The 24,156-nt window shown below is 40.2% G+C and overlaps 1 protein-coding gene across 4 annotated transcripts in view; it reads left to right on the forward strand.

The window, feature by feature from the left end:
• Positions 1-19,873, forward strand: part of KCNK2 (potassium two pore domain channel subfamily K member 2) — a 235,659-nt gene extending 215,786 nt beyond the window's left edge. For 3 of the 4 annotated variants that reach the window (XM_044267202.1, XM_044267203.1, XM_044267200.1), the window contains exon 7: positions 18,694-19,873. In XM_044267202.1, coding sequence (XP_044123137.1) covers positions 18,694-19,011 — 318 coding nt within the window. In that variant the 3' untranslated portion in view covers positions 19,012-19,873. The remainder of the gene's footprint in view (positions 1-18,693) is intronic. The other variant, XM_044267201.1, reaches the window with a different exon arrangement.
• Positions 19,874-24,156: the final 4,283 nt, after the last annotated feature.

The following is a 24,156-nucleotide window of genomic DNA, read 5'->3' on the forward strand; positions in this document are numbered from 1 at the left end:
AAAGCATTTTTTAAGTGCACAGATCTCAAAACCCCATATGAACATTAAATGCCCTTTTGTTATAAGTAAGCTATTACTAAGTCCAGGTTTCTTGAAAGAGTTTTGAAACAACATCACATGTTTTATCTTTTTAAAGATTTTTTTATTTATTTGAGAGAGAGATCAAGTGGGGGAGGCGGGGCAGTGGGGGAGAGAGAGAGAATCCAAAGCAGACTCCACACTGAGCGTGGTTCCTGACACAGGGCTCAATCCCATGACAGTGAGATCATGACCTGAGCCAAAACCGAGTCAGAGGCTTAATTGACTGAGCCAACTGGGCACCCCTGTTTTGATTTTATTGAATATATAATGGAGATGTTTTGTGGAGAATGCTTATAAAGTTTCATCAGCCCTTCATTCTGTTATTACTATTGACTGGTATTTGTCACATAGCTATATACCTTTATACAGATTATACCTATATACAGATTGTTAAAGTAACTCTAATACTAGACCTGAGGGGAGAGTTTCAAGAATGTTCCCTGATAGGGGCACCTTGGTGGCTCAGTCTGCTGGGCATCTGCTTTTGGCCACTGTCATGATCCCAAGATTCTGGCATCATCTGGCATTGTTCTCTCTCTCTCAAATAAATACATAAAATGTTTAAAAAAAAAAAGAATTTTCAGTGATACACTGACAATACATCACACCTATATAAAACTTAAGTCTACTATACAAGTGAATGTCTGATTTTGCAGTCCTACCTTATCATTAAAGCAGTTAATATTATGTATAATACTTGGAAATTTTTATGGGAAAGATATTTAAACTCACAGGATTAATATTAGTATTATTTTCTTTGTCATTGTTTTATTAAAACTATTGTACTTAATTTTTGCACAATTATGTTAATACGTGTGGTATTAAGAAATGGAGAAATTACTAACTAAAAAAAGTAGTTTAAAGAGACCTTATGAATATTACATATACTTTCCTGAAAACCAGAGAAAAACATCATGTACTATTCTGTCAAGATAACGTGACACTTAGTAATCCTTTTAGTTGGGTTGTTTTTTGTTTTTTTTAACCTGGTCGGTGAAGAGAATACTTTGAATTGCTCTTTTTAACACTGCTGTTCAACAATAACAACGAAATGTCAGTACTTCAGAAAATGAATAATAATTGTCAGGAATTAGAGTCTATGCAACCTCTGAAGTTGGAATGTAAAGTAGGCTTCAAATTATTTTTACACATTTAACCAGAAGAATGCTTTCAGCTTGGCTACCTGCTTTTCATATTTAACCTTTCTTACGTCATTAAGGTCTGTTAAGTATTTGAGCACCAAGAACAAGAAATTAACATCCCACTGTCAAAGGGACAGGATAATGCATTGGACAAAGACAAGAAAAACCTCTTTAGTTTTATTCCTGATGAAGAAAATTACTTAATGGCCATTCAATCCTAAGTGGTCAGCTTTGCTTTAGATTCTTTTGAAAGTGTCCCTTTCAAAAGACGCTTTCAAGGAGGGCTGGAGCGCCTGGGCAGCTCAGTCAGTTAAGCATCTGCCTCTTGATTTTTGGCTCAGATCATGATCTCAGCGTCCCAAAATCGAGCCCCACAGGCTCATCACTCAGTGCAGAGTCTGCCTGTCCCTCTCCCTCTGCTCCTCCCCAATTTGCACTTGCCTCACTCAAAGAAAGAAAGAAAAGAATAAAAATCTTTTTTTAAAAAAATCCCTTAGGGTATAAGAAAGCTACTGATTTCTGTACATTGACATTGTATCCTGCCACGTTACTGGATTGCTGTATGAGTTCTAGTGGTTTGGGGGTGGAGTCTTTTGGGTTTTCCATATAAAGAATCATGTCATCTACGAAGAGAGAGAGTTTGACTTCTTCATTGCCAGTTTCGATAACTTTTATTTCTCTTTTTTGTCTGATTGCTGTTGCTAGGACTTCTTTTCTTTTTTTTTAAGATTTTATTTATTTGACAGACAGAGATCACAAGTAGGCAGAGAGACAGGCAGAAGGACTTCTAATACTATGGTGAACAAGAGTGGTGAGAGTGGGCATCCTTGTCTTGTTCCTGATCTCAACAGGAAGGCTGCAAGCTTTTTCCCATTGAGGATGATATTTGCTGTGGGTCTTTCATAGATAGATTGGATGAAGTTCAGGAATGTTCCCTCTATCCCTATACTTTGAAGCGTTTTAATCAGGAACGGATGCTGGATTTTGTCAAATGCTTTTTCTGCATCAACTGAGAGGACCATGTGGTTCTTCTCTCTTCTCTTATTAATTTGTTCTATCACATTGATTGATTTGCGAATGTTGAACCATCCTTGTAGCCCAGGGATGAATCCCACCTGGTCATGGTGGATAATCTTTTTAATGTGCTGTTGGATCCTGTTTGCTAGGATCTTGTTGAGAATATTAGCATCCATATTCATCAATTATATTGGTCTAAAATTCTCCTTTTTGGTAGGGTCTTTTCCTGGTTTGGGGATCAGGGTAATGCTAGCTTCATAGAAGGAGTCTGGAAGTTTTCCTTCTGCTTCAATTTTTTGAAACAGCTTCAGGAGAATAGGTGTTATTTCTTCTTGGAAGGTTTGGTAGAATTCCCCAGGGAATCTGTCAGGTCCTGGGCTCTTGTTTTTTGGGAGGTTTTTGATCACTGCTTCAATCTTGTTACTAGATATCGATCTGGTGCTAAAATAATGAATACTGTTACGCTGAAAATTTTTTAAAAAAAATAATGATGTAACTATTAAAAAAAAAAAAACACCTCTGGAGTTGGTGAGTGCTGTGAAGTGGGTTAACCTGATGATTCACAGACCTGTGCCCCTGGGGCTAATAATATATTATATGTTAATTTTTAAAAAGTCCCTTAGGGAGAAGGTTCTCTATCCAAGTGATTCTGGCCATGTCAAAATGCTACAATGGAACATTACTCAGCCATAAAAAAGAATGAAATCTTGCCATTTTCAACAAGATGGGTGGATCTACAGAGTATAGTGCTAAGTGAAATAAGAGGAAAGACAAATACCATATGATTTCGCTCATATGTGGAATTTAAAAAACAAAACAAACATTTAAGAAAAATTCTCATATGTGGAATTTTTTTAAATTACCCATCTTAAGCTCTGATAAGTATGCAGGGAATTTTTTTTAAAACTTGATTTATTTATTTGACAGATCACAAGTAGGCAGAGAGGCAGGAAGAGAGAGAGAGGAGGAAGCAGGCTCCCCAATGAGTCAGTGAGCCCGATGTGGGGCTCGATCCCAGAACACTGAGATCATGACCTGAGCTGAAGGCAGAGGCTTTAACCCACTGAGCCACCCAGGTGCCCCTCATATGTGGAATTTAAGAGCTAAGGAGAAAGAAAAGAGAAAGAGAGAGAGGCAAACCAAGAAACAGACTCTTAACTATAGAGTACAAACTCACCGTTACCAGAGGGGAAGTAGGTGGGGGGATGGGTAAAATGGGAGATAGGGATTAAGGAGGGCACTTGGGAGGAGTACCAGGTGTTATATGTAAGTACTGAATCTATTGTACCCCTGAAACTAATGCTACACTGTTACGTTAACTAACTGGAATTTAAATAAAAACCTTAGAAGAAAACAAAGGTTAGAGGGGTGACTGGGTGGCTCAGTGGGTTAAGCCTCTGCCTTTGGCTCAGGTCATGATCCCAGGATCCTGAGATCAAGCCCCACATTGGGCTCTCTGCTCAGCAGGGAGCCTGCTTCTCGCTTTATCTGCCTGCCTCTCTGCCTACTTGTGATCTCTGTCAAATAAATAAATAAAATCTTATAAAAGAATGAAAAAGTTTAGAGACGCATGTTAAAAAGGTTTTTTTTAAACACATTTTTAAAATATTTTATTGATTTATTTGACAGACAGAGATCACAAGTAGGCAGAGAGAGAGGAAGGGAAGCAGGCCCCCTGCTGAGCAGAGAGCCAGATGTGGGACTTGATCCCAGGACCCGGAGATCATGACCCGAGCCAAAGCCTGCGGCTTAACCCACTGAGCCACCCAGGTGCCCTGAAAAGGTTTTTTTTTTTTTTTCCCAATTTATTTATTTTCAGAAAAAGGGTATTCATTATTTTTTCACCACACCCAGTGCTCCATGCAAGCCGTGCCCTCTATAATACCCACCACCTGGTACCCCAACCTCCCACCCCTCTGCCACTTCAAACCCCTCAGATTGTTTTTCAGAGTCCATAGTCTCATGGTTCACCTCCCCTTCCAATTTACCCAAAAGCACATACCCTCCCCAATGTCCATAACCCTACCCCCCTTCTCCCAACCCCCCTCCCCCAAGCAACCCGCAGTTTGTTTTGTGAGATTAAGAGTCACTTATGGTTTCTCTCCCTCCCTATCCCATCTTGTTTCATGGATTCTTCTCCTACCCACTTAAGCCCCCATGTTGCATCACCACTTCCTCATATCAGGGAGATCATACGACAGTTGTCTTTCTCCGCTTGACTTATTTCGCTAAGCATGATACGCTCTAGTTCCATCCATGTTGTCGCAAATGGCAAGATTTTGTTTCTTTTGATGGCTGCATAGTATTCCATTGTGTATATGTACCACATCTTCTTGATCCAGTCATCTGTTGATGGACATCTAGGTTCTTTCCATAGTTTGGCTATTGTGGACATTGCTGCTATAAACATTCGGGTGCACGTGTCCCTTTGGATCCCTACGTTTGTATCTTTAGGGTAAATACCCAGTAGTGCAATTGCTGGGTCATAGGGCAGTTCTATTTTCAACATTTTGAGGAACCTCCATGCTGTTTTCCAGAGTGGTTGCACCAGCTTGCATTCCCACCAACAGTGTAGGAGGGTTCCCCTTTCTCCGCATCCTCGCCAGCATCTGTCATTTCCTGACTTGTTGATTTTAGCCATTCTGACTGGTGTGAGGTGATATCTCATTGTGGTTTTGATTTGTATTTCTCTGATGCCGAGTGATATGGAGCACTTTTTCATGTGTCTATTGGCCATCTGGATGTCTTCTTTGCAGAAACGTCTGTTCATGTCCTCTGCCCATTTCTTGATTGGATTATTCTTTGGGTGTTGAGTTTGTTAAGTTCTTTATAGATTTTGGACACTAGTCCTTTATCTGATACGTCGTTTGCAAATATCTTCTCCCATTCTGTCAGTTGTCTTTTGGTTTTGTTAACTGTTTCCTTTGCTGTGCAAAAGCTTTTGATCTTGATGAAATCCCAATAGTTCATTTTTGCCTTTGCTTCCCTTGCCTTTGGCGATGTTCCTAGGAAGATGTTGCTGGGGCTGAGGTCGAAGAGGTTGCTGCCTGTGTTCTCCTCAAGGATTTTGATGGATTCCTTTCTCACATTGAGGTCCTTAATCCATTTTGAGTCTATTTTTGTGTGTGGTGTAAGGAAATGGTCCAATTTCATTTTTCTGCACGTGGCTGTCCAATTTTCCCAACACCATTTATTAAAGAGGCTGTCTTTTTTCCATTGGACATTCTTTCCTGCTTTGTCAAAGATTAGTTGACCATTGAGTTGAGGGTCTATTCCTGGGCTCTCTATTCTGTTCCATTGATCTATGTGTCTGTTTTTGTGCCAGTACCATGCTGTCTTGATGATGACAGCTTTGTAATAGAGCTTGAAGTCCGGAATTGTGATGCCACCAACTTTGGCTTTGTTTTTCAATATCCCTTTGGCTATTCGAGGTCTTTTCTGGTTCCATATAAATTTTAAAATTATTTGTTCCATTTCTTTGAAAAAGATGGATGGTACTTTGATAGGAATTGCATTAAATGTGTAGATTGCTTTAGGTAGCATAGACATTTTCACAATATTTATTCTTCCAATCCAGGACCATGGAACATTTTTCCATTTCTTTGTGTCTTCCTCAATTTCTTTCATGAGTACTTTATAGTTTTTTGAGTATAGATTCTTAGCCTCTTTGGTTAGGTTTATTCCTAGGTATCTTATGGTTTGGGGTGCAATTGTAAATGGGATTGACTCCTTAATTTCTCTTTCTTCTGTCTTGTTGTTGGTGTAGAGAAATGCAACTGATTTCTGTGCATTGATCTTATATCCTGACACTTTACTGAATTCCTGTACAAGTTCTAGCAGTTTTGTAGTGGAGTCTTTTGGGTTTTCCACATAGAGTATCATATCATCTGCGAAGAGTGATAATTTGACTTCTTCTTTGCCGATTTGGATGCCTTTAATTTCCTTTTGTTGTCTGATTGCTGAGGCTAGGACTTCTAGTACTATGTTGAATAGCAGTGGTGATAATGGACATCCCTGCCGTGTTCCTGACCTTAGTGGAAAAGCTTTCAGTTTTTCTCCATTGAGAATATTTGCAGTGGGTTTTTCATAGATGGCTTTGATGATATTGAGGTATGTGCCCTCTATCCCTACACTTTGAAGAGTTTTGATCAAGAAGGGATGCTGTACTTTGTCAAATGCTTTTTCAGCATCTATTGAGAGTAACATATGGTTCTTGTTCTTTCTTTTATTGATGTGTTGTATCACATTGACTGATTAGCGGATGTTGAACCAACCTTGCAGCCCTGGGATAAATCCCACTTGGTCGTGGTGAATAATCCTTTTAATGTACTGTTGAATCCTATTGGCTAGTATTTTGGTGAGAATTTTCGCATCTGTGTTCATCAAGGATATTGGTCTATAGCTCTCTTTTTTGATGGGATCCTTGTCTGGTTTGGGGATCAAGGTGATGCTGGCCTCATAAAATGAGTTTGGAAGTTTTCCTTCCATTTCTATTTTTTAGAACAGTTTCAGGAGAATAGGAATTAGTTCTTCTTTATTTTTTTAAAGATTTTTATTTATTTATTGGACAGAGAGAGAGATCACAAGTAGGCAGAGAGGCAGGCAGAGAGAGAGGAGGAAGCAGGCTCCTCGCTGAGCAGAGGGCCCAATGTGGGGCTCGATCCCAGCACCCTGGGATCATGACCTGAGCCGAAGGCAGAGGCTTAACCCACTGAGCCACCCTAGCGCCCCGGAATTAGTTCTTCTTTAAATGTTTGGTAGAATTCCCCCGGGAAGCCGTCTGGCCCTGGGCTTTTGTTTGTTTTGGAGATTTTTAATGACTGTTTCAATCTCCTTACTGGTTATGGGTCTGTTCAGGCTTTCTATTTCTTCCTGGTTCAATTTTGGTAGTTTATATGTTTCTAGGAATGCATCCATTTCTTCCAGATTGTCAAATTTGTTGGCGTAGAGTTGCTCATAGTATGTTCTTATAATTGTTTGTATTTCTTTGGTGTTAGTTGTGATCTCTCCTCTTTCATTCATGATTTTATTTATTTGGGTCCTTTCTCTTTTCTTTTTGATAAGTCTGGCCAGGGGATTATCAATTTTATTAATTCTCTCAAAGAACCAGCTCCTAGTTTGGTTGATTTGTTCTATTGTTTTTTTGGTTTCTATTTTATTGATTTCTGCTCTGATCTTTATGATTTCTCTTCTCCTGCTGGGCTTAGGGTTTCTTTCTTGTTCTTTCTCCAGCTCCTTTAGGTGTAGGGTTAGGTTGTGTACCTGAGACCTTTCTTGTTTCTTGAGAAAAGCTTGTACCGCTATATATTTTCCTATCAGGACTGCCTTTGTTGTGTCCCACAGATTTTGAACCATTGTATTTTCATTATCATTTGTTTCCATGATTTTTTTCAATTCTTCTTTAATTTCCCGGTTGACCCATTCATTCTTTAGAAGGATGCTGTTTAGTCTCCATGTATTTGGGTTCTTTCCAAACTTCCTCTTGTGGTTGAGTTCTAGCTTCAGAGCATTGTGGTCTGAAAATATGCAGGGAATGATCCCAATCTTTTGATACTGGTTGAGTCCTGATTTAGGACCGAAGATGTGATCTATTCTGGAGAATGTTCCATGTGCACTAGAGAAGAATGTGTATTCTGTTGCTTTGGGATGAAATGTTCTGAATATATCTGTGATGTCCATCTCATCCAGTGTATCATTTAAGGCCTTTATTTCCCTGTTGATCTTTTGCTTGGATGATCTGTCCATTTCAGTGAGGGGAGTGTTAAAGTCCCCTACTATTATTGTATTATTGTGGATGTGTTTCTTTGATTTTGTTATTAATTGGTTTATATAGTTGGCTGCTCCCACGTTGGGGGCATAGATATTTAAAATTGTTAGATCTTCTTGTTGGACAGACCCTTTGAGTATGATGTAGTGTCCTTCCTCATCTCTTATTATAGTCTTTGGCTTAAAATCTAATTGATCTGATATAAGGATTGCCACTCCTGCTTTTTTCTGTTGTCCATTAGCATGGTAAATTCTTTTCCACCCCCTCACTTTAAATCTGGAGGTGTTTTCAGTCTTAAAATGAGTTTCTTGGAGGCAACATATAGATGGGTTTTGTTTTTTTATCTATTCTGATACCCTGTGTCTTTTGATTGGGACATTTAGCCCATTAACATTCAGGGTAACTATTGAGAGATATGATTTTAGTGCCATTGTATTGCCTGTAAGGTGACTGTTACTGTATATTGTCTCTGTTCCTTTACGATCTACCACTTGTAGGCTCTCTCTTTGCTTAGAGGACCCCTTTCAGTATTTCCTGTAGAGCTAGTTTGGTGTTTGCAAATTCTTTCAGTTTTTGTTTGTCCTAGAAGCTTTTAATCTCTCCTTCTATTTTCAGTGATACCCTAGCTGGATATAGTATTCTTGGCTGCATGTTTTCTTGGTTAGTGCTCTGAAAATATCATGCCAGCTCTTTCTGGCCTGCCAGGTCTCTGTGGATAAGTCAGCTGCCAATCTAATACTTTTACCATTGTATGTTACAGACTTCTTTTCCCGGGCTGCTTTCAGGATTTTCTCTTTGTCGCTAAGGCTTGTAAATTTTACTATTAGGTGACGGGGTGTTAGCCTATTCTTATTGATTTTGAGGGGCGTTCTCTGAACCTCCTGAATTTTGATGCTCGTTCCATTTGCCATATTGGGGAAATTCTCCCCAATAATTCTCTCCAGTATACCTTCTGCTCCCCTCTCTCTTTCTTCTTCTTCTGGAATTCCAATTATTCTAATGTTGTTTTGTCTTATGGTGTCACTGATCTCTTGAATTCTCCCGTCAAGGTCCAGTAGCTGTTTGTCCCTCTTTTGCTCAGCTTCTTTATTCTCTGTCATTTGGTCTTCTATATCACTAATTCTTTCTTCTGCCTCATTTATCCTAGCAGTGAGAGCCTCCATTTTTGATTGAACCTCATTAATAGCTTCTTTGATTTCAACTTGGTTAGATTTTAGTTCTTTTTTTTTTCTCCAGAAAGGGCTTTTATATCTCTGGAGAGGGTTTCTCTAATATCTTCCATGCCTTTTTCAAGCCCGGCTAGAACCTTGAGAATTGTCATTTTGAACTCTATATCTGACATATTACCAATGTCTGTATTGATTAGGTCCCCAGCCTTTGGTACTGCCTCTTGTTCTTTTTTTTTGTTGTGAATTTTTCTGCCTTGTCATTTTGTCCAGCTAAGAGTATATGAAGGAGCAAGTAAAATACTAAAAGGGTGGCAACAATCCCAGGAAAATATGCTTTAACCAAATCAGAAGAGATCCCAAATCGTGAGGGGGGATTTCTCCCCCCTCACGATTGGGTGAGGGATCTCCTCTGATTGGGATCTCTTCCGATTGGGATCTCCCAATCTCTTCTGATTGGGATCTCTTCTGATTTGGGGATAAAAAGAGGTTCGAAAAAAAAAAAAGAATAAAAAAAAGAAAACAAATAAAGAAAAGTGTAAAAAAGAAAAAAATATATATATATTAGATAAACTAGTTAAAAAACGTTAAAAAAGAAAAGGGTAAAAGTTAAAAAAAAATTTTAACAGAAGAAGAGAAAAAAAATGAAAAAGAAAAAAATTAACTGCCAGACTAAAAAATCACAGGGAGAAAGCCGTGAGTTCCGTGGTTTTCTCCTCCTCTGGAATTCTGCTGCACTCCTTGGTAGGCTAACTTGGTCTTGCCTGGATTTCTTGTTGATGTTCTGGGGGAGGGGCCTGTTGTAGTGATTCTCAAGTGTCTTTGCCCCAGGCGGAATGGCACCACCCTTACCAGGGGCCGGGCTGATTGATCTGCTAGGCTTTGCTTTCAGGAGCTTTTGTTCCCTGAGCGCTTTCCGCTTTCCATAGAGTTCCGGAGGACGGGAATACAAACAGCGGCCTCCTGGTCTCCGGCCGGAGGAGCCGAGAGCCCGGGGCCCCGCTCCCCAGTGCGCCCTCAGCGAACCGCTCCTAGTAACTCCCGTCTGCCTGACCTCCAGCCGCGCTCCAAGCTCACCGAGCCTGCGACTGGTTCAAGGCAACACCGAGCTGCGAGCTCACTGTCGGCTCTGTCTCTGCAGCCGGCTTTCCCGTTCCAATACCCGCAAGCTCTGCAACACTCAGACACCCCCGATCCTTCTGTGACCCTGCGAGACCTGAGGCCACGCCAACCCCGCGTGGGCTTCGCCCCGGCTTAGCCTCTGGAGCGATGTCCCTCAGCGGAACAGACTTTTAAAAGTCCTGATTTTGTGCTCCGTTACTTCGCCACTTGCCAGGAGCCGGCCCCACCCCCACCCCCGGGTCTATCTTCCCGTCGCTTTGGATTCACTTCTCCACCAGTCCTACCTTTCAGAAAGTGGTTGTTTTCCTGTTTCTAGAATTGCTGTTCTTCTCTTCGATCTGCCGATGGATTTGCAGGTGTTTGCAATCTTTAGATAAGCTTTCTAGCTGATCTCCTGCTAGCTGAAGTAGTCTCAGCCTGCTGCTTCTCCGCCATCTTGACTCCTCCCCCTAAAAAGGTTTTTTTAAAGAAAAGTTGAACCTCTTCCAAGTATTATCTAGTACTTGAGTTGGCTTTGTTAACTGGAAAAAATCTTACAAAAACCTTAGAGTTTCAGATAGAAAATTCTCATCTAGTTATAAGTCTATGAAAGGGACTGGCCTACCTATAATGAGTGATTATTCATAGTTAATTGAGTATACATGAGAAGAAAAAGCCAATTAGAATAGAAAAATAGAGATAAGGTAGGGTAAGTTCTGTAGGGAGAAACTGACTACCAGAGATTGTAGGACATCTAAACATGGCCATGTCCATGAACTGAGAATGGAAGGAAGTCATTCAAGAGAAATGATTGGTGGAAAGAGATTTGAGGGGGGAAGAAAATTGAATTGCTATCTTACCACAAAGTACTAGTGAAGTCATTGTTGCCAGATTTCTAAATCATACCACCAACTTCCACCCTAAAGTAGCTGCCTTCTAGTAATTGGAAAAATTATTGCTGAGCTATTCAGTCTTTGGAACTGGACATTTAGAATATTAGCAAATTTCTTATTATTACTCAGCTATTAATTATCTGAAAACCAGGGACGCCTGGGTGGCTCAGTGGGTTAAAGCCTCTGCCTTCTGATCTCAGGGTCCTGGGATCGAACCCCACATCGGGCTCTCTGCTCAGCGGGGAGCCTGCTTCCTCCTCTCTCTGCCTACTTGTGATCTCTCTCAAGTAAATCTTTGAAAAAAATGATCTGAAAACCAAAACTCTGTAAATGTAGAATTTCAAAGCTCATGGGTAGGTGGAAGTAGGATAGCTATGATTCTAGGTGAAAAGCTGAAGCAGAAAACACTGGGTTTTCTGATGTAATAGAAATGTATGGAAGGGCAAAAGATGTGCTTGATGAAAGTGAAACCAAGAGTTAAGGTAAATAAGTAATTCAGGTTAGAATTATCCTAAATTTGAGGACTTTCACAAGTTCATTTGATAAATTGAGCAGCAGAGTTAAATAATATTTAACCTCTTGGTGATTGTTTCGTGAATTTTACAAAACAAACAACAAGAAGAAAAAAAAGTACTCCTGCAACAGAATGGTTGAAAATTGTAGAGCCCTTGCATATTAGCTAAAATTCAATGGCAGTTTTTCAGGTAACTTCAGCTGGTGGGGAGACACTGACTTTTGCCATGTTGAGAGGACACTTAGATGACATGCACGCTAGAATCCATTCTCTTATCAAAGGTCAGGTGAGGATTATGTCTTCCTGTCCCAAAAGCACGGCTCAGGAACAGGTCAGAAGGGAAAGTAGAAGGAATTACTGCTCTTCACAAATCAGCTTTACTCTCTGGGGGAAAAAAATTTTACAGAATTGCTTGAAGGACAATAACCTTAGAAACGCAGTGATAAAGACCATTTAAAAGACCTGTAATTTTAAAAAAGAATTTTTTCACACTGAGAATACTGAAAATTCTCTTTAGGTCATTACATTTTCTGTTATAAGGAAATGACCACTCTGGTGAAAATTGACATGGGGTGGAGAGAATGAAGTTTTCAGAAATGAAATCATTAACAAAACAAGTATAAAGAATTATACTTTAGTAAACATGGTAGAGTTAAGATGCAGAAATAATGACTCAAACATTGTCTCTTTTTTTTTAGAATTTAACTTCTTTTTTAAGGTTTAATTGGCATACAACCTTACTTTAGATCCTCTATTATTTTAATTGGATTAGTCTTTTGCTATTGACTTGTATGAGTTCTTTATGTACTTTGGATCTGACCCCCTTATCAGACAATAGGATTGGCAAATATTTTCTCCCATTCTGTAGGTTGCCTTTTCATCTTATGGATTCTCGTTTTTTATTTCTTTGCAACATTAAAGATTCCTTCAAGAATACTGAAAGGAATCTCTTTTTTCTTCACTTTGATATCTCAATAAGAAAAATTCCCAGTGGCACCTACAATCCGATTCTGATGCATGGGTCAAGCAAATAAAGAGCATTCCATAGAGAACTCTGCCCTCACAAGCTTCATTCAGGGCTGGGTATCTAGACCTTGAATGTGCACAGATAGTACTATAACATCATCAAGGGAGATTTAAAAGGAAGAAAACTATTCAAAAATTTCTGCAACTCAGGAAAGTCATTAGTAAGCCTGGTCCATAATAGCTATTCTATATGTGACTGTTGAAACCTACAGTTTCTATTTTTACATACTGTTACTTTTACTACCCCTGCCTATATACATTCATTCTTTTGCATAGTTTTAATAAAAATAAAGACAATTTTATCACTTTACTTAACACATAATAGGAGAAAAGTTTATTCTATAGCTGAGGACTTCTCGGAAGCACTGATTTCTTAAATGACGTTCATTCATCTCCATATTATGCTATTAAATATATGGTTTGGAGGCATCTGGCTGGTTGTCAGAAGAGCTGCAACTCTTGATCTCAGGGTCATGGGTTCAAATTCCAGGTTGGGTAGAGAGATTAAATTTTTAAAACTTTAAAAATGTATATATAGTTTAAAGAATATCTTCATACATATTTTTTCCTTTGGTGAAAATTCTTGCCCAGAATAAATTTCTTTGGATTAACCGACTTTGATCAACAGCTATGAACATTTTAGTGATTAGTAAAATCGATTTATAAATTGCCTTCTCTTCAGGCTGTACCAACACACACTGATATAGAACTTCTGCAAATATCAGCTTTCCTTGAGAGCCCCTGAGAGGATGTATACCCAGGAAGAGAGCTGGGTCAGTCAACGGTCACAGATTTCTCCCTAGCCAGTCAACGTATGCAAGACTCTAGTTTGTTCAGATTACTATGTTGGGTACTTTTATGGGAAGAAAATATGATGCATATTCTCTGTCACTAAGCTTACCATCTAGTTTGAGGAAACCAAACTTTATTCAGTCACTCTATCCAAAGCACCGTCCCAAATGCTACAGTGTGGAATGAGGGGAAAGAATGATGAGCTTGAGAGGACGTTAGCCAATGATCTTGACCCTCAAAGAATCTGCCTTGTTGATTGTTGCCTGGAGTAAATGGGGTGATACATATTCTTTATGGTTACAAATACGCCTCCTGTGAACTTCATAAATTACCAGTTTCTAGAAGAGTGACCTTCCATCTTTCTTAAGCCATCCTGTCAACCTTAAGTGATTTAGGAAAATTTGCTCTAAAAGCGTTGAAATATGTGACAAAAGCTTGGTTTTAAATTATGTTGCTACCATTCCAAGGGCCTTCTTTGGTATTATTTGAGATGTTTTAGAGGGCCTGAACTGTAGGGCTTGGAAGCACTACCGAGGAAGCAAATACCTCTATAATCATGAGACTTTGCTACCTTAGTCGGTTCTAGATGCTTAAAAAGTATTCACAGTTGCTGACAAAGATGTCGGTGATTCTTCTAATGTAAAAGTATTATTTAAAGGTGACAGTCTACAAGAATGGTGAAGCCTAGGCTGTGGGGTGGCTGAGTCAGGTATTGTCAGGCAAAGTGGTGAGAATGATGGTAAAGGTTAGGGGGCTAGTGAGAAGGGAATTTGACTTAAATGATCTTTACGATGGGCATGATTTTCTTCATGCCGAAGATGAGACATTGGTAACATCATAGACTTTTTAAAATGGTGAGGAGATTTTACAAAGACCAAAAAGTTTAAGGAAACGTACTTTGAACCTTTACTATGAATAGACCTGGCTGCGCCTCTCTCCTGAAAGGAACAGGATTCTCCCACCCCAGTCAACCAAAAGGCACAGCACACTCTTCTTATTGGAACATGTTTCCCAAACATGACTGAGTTTTCTGACATTCATTCATTCACTCATTTGTCCAACAAACACTTACTGAACTCCAACTGTGTGCACTGTAAGTTCTGGGAAAGCTGAACGAGACATGGCAGACTTAGCCTCTCTATTGCCGTGAAGCCAGGAGAGCAATTACACTTGTAGTGGGAATACACTGTGATGAGGAATGCTAGGGAAGTACAGGCTGCTGGGATGACCCTATTGTCGTCTGGGGGGGCGGGGTGGGGCAGGGAATGGCTCCATGAAGAGGTCTAGTTGAGGACAGGTAGGAAATGCAGTAGGCGCTAGAGAAGGACTGGGGAACAGTATTCTGAGCAGAGAAAATAAGCAATGAATGAATAAAGGCAGAAGAATGCAGTGGCATGTTTGAGGAAATAAATGTTCAGGATGGCCCCCCAAGAGTAGACTTTGAGAACGATTGTGTTTAGGATTAAGGCCAAAACAGGTAGACCCTAGACCATATAAGCCACTTTAGAAAGTCTGGACTTGATCCAAATGAAAAGGGAATCAGTTGAATGGTTTTATGCAAGGGAAAGTACCTGATCAATCTGTGTTTATTGAAGGACACGCAGGCGGCTGCATGGATAATGCATGTGGAGGGAGTGGATTAAATCAGAAAGACTGGTTAGGAGGCTCAGGACAGGACCACAGTTTTGACAACAGGAATGGAGAGAAGGAAAAGTAATTGAGAGAAAAGGAGGTGTAAATCAGCAAGACTCTGGGCTGATGTGATGTAAGATTGAATGAGAGGGAGAACAGAGGATGATTAAAGTTCAGCTTGGAAGGAGCAGTGGCTAATGGTGCTATTCACTGTAAAGAAATCAGGTAAGAACAGGTTTGTGGAGTTAAATTGTTTGGAGAGAGGCTGAGTTTGAGATGCCCGCAAGTCATCCAAAGTGAAGGCGTTTATCAGCGGTCAGTTACACAGACACAGAATTCAGCAGGGAGATTAGACCTAGAAGCACGGATTTGGGAGTCATCCATTGCAATGCCCTGAGAACCAGAGAACCCTGTGGAGCAGAGCTAGTCAAGGAAAGGCTAAGAGAAAGCACCCCAAGCTGACTGAGAAATAGCCTGAATGGTAAAGCAATACCTTGAGAGGGTACTGATTTGGTAACTAGGGCCAGAGATTAACTGATGGGGAAGGAGGGAGGGACTCAGCAAAACCCTTTGCAGCTGTGAAGATGGAGCCAAACAGGGACAGTGAATGGTCCCCCTGGCTTTGTGACAAGGATGAGAGCCGTTCCCTTCCGGCTAAGTGCTGGTAGCACTCCATTCTCTTCCTGCAAATCAGATTACATGGCCTGAGAGCATGGAGTGAAAGTCAAGAATTTTTGGACTCCTGGGGAAGACCTCTTCTCTGAGTCAAGTGTATGAGCTGCAGGAACATTCCTTATGATTCTTTAGGCACTACTTTTGCTCATTTTTGGTCCTCTGCTTTGTTACTAAGTGGTGTAAACTACTTAGTTTTAGGGAGAGGACTTACTCCTCAAGCCAATGAAAGGTCTGGTTTTTTTTTTCCTAAAAATCCAATGAAATAAAAATGTTTTAGTGCATTAACTTGTAATTATCCAGAGCACCACATGTATTAACATTTCAATCAAGGAAGTTTGATTTATATAAATGTTACGTTCTAATTGCGTTGAAACCAAGAAAGCCCCTTCCAAGTCTGAGTATACAATTTTATCTTCATTAACAGAAATAGTTCTGTACTTTAGGACATTGTTATTTGATCAGCAATGAATACATTGCTCTGGACAATTCTAGAAGGTCAGAATTTTTCCAAAGGAATAGGAATAAGTAATTCTTTATTTTGATGGCCTTGATTTCATTTTTGAGGGATTTTTATTTTTCTTTTGTTTCTCCCCCCTTATTTTCAAGCTTGGAGTTTGAGTGGCTGCATGCCTTAAATCCAGTATCATGAAGAATAGAAAGTTCAGGGCACGAGAGAGGGAACAGATAACCACTGCTGATGGAGAGAAGTAGCCCTAGTGAAAATACTGGAAAAACATCTGTTCTCCCAGTATCTTTAGGAAATCATGGCAGTCTGTCCTCACCCTAGTGTAAGCTGCTATACGATGGATTTCCATACGATGTGAATTTGCCTTGGGCTCCTCCAAAACATGTTTAGCCCTTAGAATTAATAAGATTGTACTGGCAAGGCAGAAGAGGGTAGGCTAGACTTCCACGTTTGAATTCTGGCTTCACCACATATTTACTCTGTCTTAAGTTTTTTTAACCTCCTAGCCTCAGTGAAATGGGGGAAGTAATAGAATCATCCTCATTAAGTTGATTAAACACCTAGCACCAGAGGCACTGAATACACAGACAGAATTGTACACAATCCCATGACACAGACCTTGGTAATAACCAGAGTCCTCTCTAATAGGAGTAAATGTTTACTGAGCTCTACACTGAATGCATCATTATATTTTAAAATATTCTTCCAGCTATAATAATGAGTAGGTAAACGTAAACACTCTCTTACCTTGGCCTTCCTTTAACTGGTGAAATACATCTCCCAGTGTATCTGGTCACAGGAGAATTATTCAGCTGTACCTTTAAAAAGAGAAAGAAAAAAAAAGATTTGAGGGAAGAGAGCATACACACATTCACAAAGGCTGGGGAGGGGCAGACGGAGAAGCAGACTCCCTGCTGAGCAGGGAGCTTGATCCCAGGACCCTAAGATCATGACCCAAACCAAACACAGACACTGAACTCACTAACCCCAGGCGCCCTCGTTCAGCCTTATCTTTTATGCATGCCTTCAACACACCCAAAGCACCTCATGACTTAAAGATCTGTATAACTCAGGAGTTAAGTAATCCATTGCCTTTCTGGGGAGAGTTGCAGACAGACCTCAGACCGTGGTTTCTCTGGGTGCTTAGAACCTGTGAATTACATTGCAGGGGGAAATGTCCCATTTTTTCAGTTCTCTATCACGTAATCTATATCTGGAACTCTCCATTAAGCTCTCAAAGCACCCTTAGCAAGCTATACCATCTCCAGGCTCATTGTCGTAAGTAGTCGCTGTATTTTAAAGACACACACACATCACTTGTTTCTCCTGTGAAATTGATTACTACTATCCTTATGTTATAGATAAGGAATTGGAAGCTCAAAATAAGGTAAAATTGCTCGCCAGCGGGCGCACAGAATGTGAATGAGAGATCTGGGCCTGGAGGCAGTCACCCCACATGCCTCTGTTTTTATCAGCTGATATAGATTAGGAGGCAGAATAATGGATACTAAGAGGAAAAAATGACTAAAATTGGCTAAGAGGGAAAGCCATTTGCAAAACCATGTTTACTAGAAGACCATTTTTTTAAAGGTATTAGTGATAATCAAAACGGAGGAGGCAGAAAGTACAGTTTGTATACAGAGAAGACGTGTGTGCCCTAAGACGCCTGTGCTACGCCCAAGGAAGTGGCGGCCGCGACAGGCTGAGTAACTTCACTGATTGCACAAACATTCATGGAGAAACTATTCCTTGGACTTACTCTCCAAATGGGCCTCCAAGTGGGTTTGCCAGTTCTCATTCCTTTGCTTTCTCTGAAAGCAGAAACAAAATATTTTACTGCTTAGTTAGTAGACAGAGAATTCCCCACTGACCAGTGTGGGCTTGGACACAGAGCCCTTGCACACACCACTTCCACTCTCTCAAACCTGTGTTTGCGCCCCGAGCACACGGCGTGGCTTCCAGAACTAGCTTGGTCCCCTGGGCTCACACTCCAGGCTTCGACTCAGGCTTGCGCTCCCCTACTGTGTCTCACTGCCTTTTCTACATTCAAATGGTTCTTGAAATTATGGATGAAAAAGGTAACGCAGAACATTGTGAAAAGTTCGAGATTGCCATTGTGCAGCTGCAGAAGTTCAATGGCGCGACCTGTGTACAAACTAATAAGCCCACCTAGTACCTGTAATATAAGCCGGGTCAGAGAGCAGGGAGTTCACAGGTTAATTTTTAGAGCCCTGTGGACAGAAAGCGGAGTGTCAGCCTGGCCCGCGTGCCTAATTACTCCAATTCTCAGACCTCCCGTATCACAAAGGGCTACCGTCTTCTTGTGTAAAACACGACAGTAAAATGATCCGAGGATAAAGCACACAAAATGCTGACTGTTGTGTGGGTGTCTCTTTGTGTTTTCTCTGCGCGATGCCCCAGGTGGGAGAGTTCAGAGCCCATGCCGCTGAGTGGACGGCCAACGTCACGGCCGAGTTCAAGGAGACCAGGAGGCGCCTGAGCGTGGAGATCTACGACAAGTTCCAGCGCGCCACCTCCATCAAGCGGAAGCTGTCCGCGGAGCTTGCAGGCAACCACAACCAAGAGCTGACCCCTTGCAGGAGGACCCTGTCTGTGAATCACCTCGCCAGCGAGAGGGATGTCTTGCCTCCCTTACTGAAAACTGAGAGTATCTATTTGAACGGACTGACGCCACACTGTGCAGGCGAGGAAATTGCTGTTATCGAGAACATTAAATAACCCTCTCTTTGAAGAACCTTAGGCATAGCCATAGGTGAGGACTTCTATATGCTCTTTATGACTGTTGCTGGTAGCATTTTTTAAATTGTGCATGAGCTCCAAAGGGGGGAAAAATAATAGATAACACCCATCACGGCCATCTACCATCGAGAGAATTTGGAATTCTGAGCCAGCACTATCTTTTCGATGATGCTTGTTGAGCGGGTCCACTTTCCTCGGCAAGTGGAATGAAACAAGCAATGTCTGATGCCTTTTTGTGCCCAGACTGTTTTCCTCCCTCTTTTCGTAACGTGCCATAAGGCCTCAGAATGAATTCTAATTGTTTCTGGTAATCATGTAGCTTCGAGGGATCAGTCCTTAACTTTTCAGGGTCTACCTAACTGAGCCTAGATACGGACCATTTATGGATGACGACGTTTCTTTTTGTAAATGGCAAGAGATTCTTATGCAGCCTTTTACCTAAGAAATTATCTGTCAGTGCCTTATCTTCCGAAGAAACAGAACCTCTCTAGCTAATGTGTGGTTTCTCCTTCCCAGCCCCACCCCTAGGCTCACCTCTGCAACCCTTTATCCCACAACTCCCGTTCGAACACCATACCTTGCTGGGAACAGTGTGTACACTGAAATGATGATGCCCGAAGAAGGAATAGATGCCAAATTAGATGGACATTGAAGCAACACTCAGAAATTCTAGCGTTAAAGGCACTGCAAAGAAATGAGGTGCACAGATGGCCCCATATACACAGTGTAATTATTTCCAATGTGGTAAAATTGGCTGCTCCAAACAGTCCCTTTTTTTTTCCTGGCAGTATTTGGATGTTATCATTCATTCATCACTACACCTTAAAAGGCAGAAGCAGAAGGGGAAAAAAAAAATATATATATATATATAAAATGCGCTATATATATATATATAATATATATATATACACACACATATTTGTGTGTACACACACACACACATGCTCTGACAGAAGAAAATCTGTTAAACACTGATCTTACTGGAGGTGATTTAAGACAACTGGTGTGAATTACCGTTCTGAAGAAAAGAAGATAGCACAATAATGTGTTACAACCATTTGCTAATAAACATTATACTGCCAGCACCTATTTGCTTTTGTGATGTGGAAGACTTACCCGATGTTCCTCTCCCTCGGTGACTTTTGCCAGACGGGGGGTGATGCTGTAGTTGGAGTTGGGCACAGCCTCGCCTGGTGTGGGTGTCCCCCTGGAGCTGTGACTGAGCATGAGAGCAGAAGTTAAAACTGGGATCACTGTGATATTGCACATGGGAAAAAACGCAGACTGCAGGCATAATTCATTTTGACGTTAGAGAAAAAGCTGTTCTAGCACAATTTAAATCTTGAGAGTTTTTTGTTTTTTGTTTTTTTTTTTAGATAGAAAAGGCTGATAACCCTTTTTAGTTGAGTTTTATATCCTGTAACTCTTTGGATGTTTCCAAGATTCAGAAGAAATTCATTAAAGGCACCTAGTAGATTGCTACTCTCTTTTATTTTCATACTTAGATCTGCTGTACTTTGTATATATAATTTTTCAAATGCAGAAAGAAGATAACTTCCCCAAATACAATTTCAAACATTTCTTTTATCCGGGGGGGGGGGGCGAGGGTGGTGGAAATATCTGAATAAGTGGCATTCAGATTAGGGACTTACAAAATAAACTGAGGATCTTTAAAACAAAAACAAAACCATCTAAATAGATGCTTATTTTCCAAAATTTAAATTTAAGCTAGAAATGTAAATATTCAGTTAACTTGTTGAAGTTACTTTTTATAATTAAAAAAATTCTAACCAAAATTTTAGAAAGTGAGGCTCTTTTAGAAAGAAAGCTACACCCATTTCTTCGATAACTGTTAAAGTTCATATGGTGAAATGCACCATGTATAAACTGTGAATTGTATTGACAAATAAAGTTTGTAATTAAAGTCAGCATTTTCTGAGTCTCCTGCTTGCTGCTGAGAATGGAGATGGGATTCTAGCCAAGGAGAACTCCAGGATGTCACTTTTCATGCTGAGTTTTCTGTGGCGCCTTCGTTCACAATATTCAAGAACTATTTTTGATGCAGTATTACTACCCTTGTTAAATATGTGCAGAATGTTCTTCTTGGTGACTGTTAATCAAAAGTAAATATCTGGACCTTTCCCTTTTGCAATATGATATTTTAAATAGCATGTAAATTCCAAGATTGTTTCTATTACATTAAGACATATTAATATCTTATTTTATCATTGTTAGACCTTGTCTTGACACTGAAGTAGTCTGAATGCCAGACACAGGCATCCGAATATTTTTTGTAAGGGAAAAAACAATCCAAAATCCTGGCAATGTCAAAGCCCAGAGAAGTCAGTTGCCAACTAATCTTCTAGACCTCATACTCCAGATGTTTGAACAACATACCTTATCAGTATCTTGCATAAATGTATTGATTCATCCCTAAGCACCTTGATGGCTCCGTATATATACTAAACCTGGTTGTCAATCTTATCCTCAAAATTGGGGAAAATCTAAGAAAATCTATGTATTATACCATTTTATTTCCTCAAGCTTTAATGTGTCTACTTTCTGTGAAGAGAAAGTGGATACAGATTTTTGACATGGTCTAGAATTTTCTAGTGAACTTATTTTTTCATCAGACCAGTTTTAAGCCTGAATAGTTTTGCCCTGAAGAATATCCAAAAAAAAAAGAAAATACTAGAATGAACAAGGATCAGGAACCCTTTGATATGAAATCTTAGATGTGGATTCTTGACAAGAATCCTCTACCTTATAGCTATTAAATGTAAAAGTGGTTATTTTGCAGTTCTTTGAATTTCTTATACAAATCTATATATTTTGCTACCTAGTTAATGTCATCCACCCTCTTTTCAATAATATTTCACTTTTGTAATGCAGGAAGAAGTAAAACTTCTAAAGCCAAGAGAGAACTGAATAATTTGTTTCTTAGTGGTCAATAAAGTGGGAGCAGTCTGGATGTACAGCTTGGTTTCTTTCTCAAATTCTAAGGACCATGTGATGTGTAAGAAAGACTAAACCCCACCTCACTTTGTATAAAAAAAATGTGTAGAATTCTTTGAATCTTAAAGGCTAGAGTTTCAAGCAGACTAAAGGAAACTTTAGATGAAATACCAAAAACAAAGACAAATTCAGCCATTGTGAAGCCTAGAGATAGTTATTTATGCCTAAGAACTACAGACCTAGATCAACTTATATTGTTTTCCTTTTTTAAAAAAAAAATTTGTTGTTCTAGTAAAATCGTAACTTATTTGTGGTTTGCATTCCTTATTAAAGTATGAGTATAAATATGCTTTTGTATAAAGTAAAAGATGTCTCTATTTGAATACTCATAATTCCATTAAAGTTAATATATGATTTTGCTCCAGCATGAGTTTACTTAAATGTCCTTATAAATGGAAACTTACTGGCCTTACACAGGCCAGTAACACAGGCCTTGTTCATGTGTTAGTTCCAAGATGGAACCTGGTTCCTTTCAATGGGGACTTCTGAGGGTAACTCACTTACTCTGGTTTTCTTAATAAGGGGAAACCTTCATAAGCTCCTGTGCTTCCTTCATTCCACCCCACCACAAAGGTTTATCCAGTTTTGGTTTCATACATGACGCTTCCCCACCCAGATCTCAATGACGCCTTCCCAAAAGACAGGGATTAGTTCCAAGGACACTGAGTTTTGACTCTGCTCTTTAAACCTCAGTTGTTACTATTTCTAATATTCATAAAACCATTGCTTTTCCCTATTATTATTAGCACTATAAAGTATTTGCACTGTGTCTCAATTTACAACTATTTTTTTCTTTTTATCAGTCATTCCTTTCCAAAATATTTCTTATTGCCTTGTCTGTATCCTTTCTCTTTTGGACTCTTGGGCTTGTTTCTCTCGAAGCCATCTATCCATCTAGCCAGTTCCCATTGGATATCTCTACTTCTCAAATGCATTTCAGCATATCCAAGACTCTCCTGATCTTCCCCAGACGCAGCCCTCCTGGTGCCACCTATTTCAACCACTGGCACTACTTCTCCATCTTGTTGGGCGTTATCCTTGATGTCCTCTCCCCTTCAACTCCACACCCACCTTTCACCAAAGCCCTACACACTTGCATCCTGAATGCCTGGGATTTGTACCCAGCCACTACCTTTATCCAAGCCATCGCCATATAACTCCCTTGGACTGTTTTTGCATCATTTTCTGCTCCTGTCATTGATGGTAGAGTGGGCTTTCTTAATACGCATATCTGATTGTGTTACTCTCCAGTCTAAATCCACTAATTGTCTTTCAATTTTATATAAGACCTCAAATGGCCTACAAGGCTTTCTTTTGGTCCACTTTATGCCATCATCTTCAGATTCATCTTGTATCACTCCCTATTCCTCTGTACCCCAGCCCCACTGCATTTCTTTGATCACGTAGCGCTGCTGTCCTCCCCTTTGCCTGGAATGCTTGCTCTCCTTTCTCATCCAACAAACTTTTACTCATCCTCAGAAACCAGCTCAAGTGTCACTTCCTCTGATAAGCCTTCCCTGACACCAGTTCCGGTACCTTCATAATATACTGTATGAAATCCCACTATTGTCCCTCGATTTATGATTAGGTAGTCATCATGATTCTTATTTATTTTCCTTCCCCACTAGAATACGTTTGTGTTGGCTTGCTATTTTTTTTAAAGATTTTATTTATTTATTTGACAGAGAGAGATCGCAGAGAGGCAGAGAGGCAGGCAGAGAGAGAGGAAGGGAAGCAGGCTCCCCACTGAGCAGAGAGCCTGATGTGGGACTCGATCTCAGGACCCTGGGACCATGACCTGAGCTGAAAGCAGAGGCTTTAACCCATGGAGCCACCCAGGCACCCTGGCTTGCCAGGGCTAAATACACATTTATTTTTATTTCCAGATCCTAGCCGAGTACATATAGCAGGTACTCCAAAAGTTCATGGTGAACAAATAATATAAAAATGGGTGAGGGGGCACCTGGGTGGCTCAGTGGGTTAAAGGCTCTGCCTTCAGCTCAGGTCATGATCCCGGGGCCCTGAGATTGAGCCCTGCATCAGACTCTCTGTTCAGCGGGGAACCTGCTTCCTTCTCTCTCTCTGCCTGCCTTTCTGCCTACTTGTGAT

This window comes from Neovison vison, chromosome 10 (assembly GCF_020171115.1).
Source record: "Neovison vison isolate M4711 chromosome 10, ASM_NN_V1, whole genome shotgun sequence".
Taxonomy (NCBI): Eukaryota; Metazoa; Chordata; class Mammalia; order Carnivora; family Mustelidae; genus Neogale; species Neogale vison.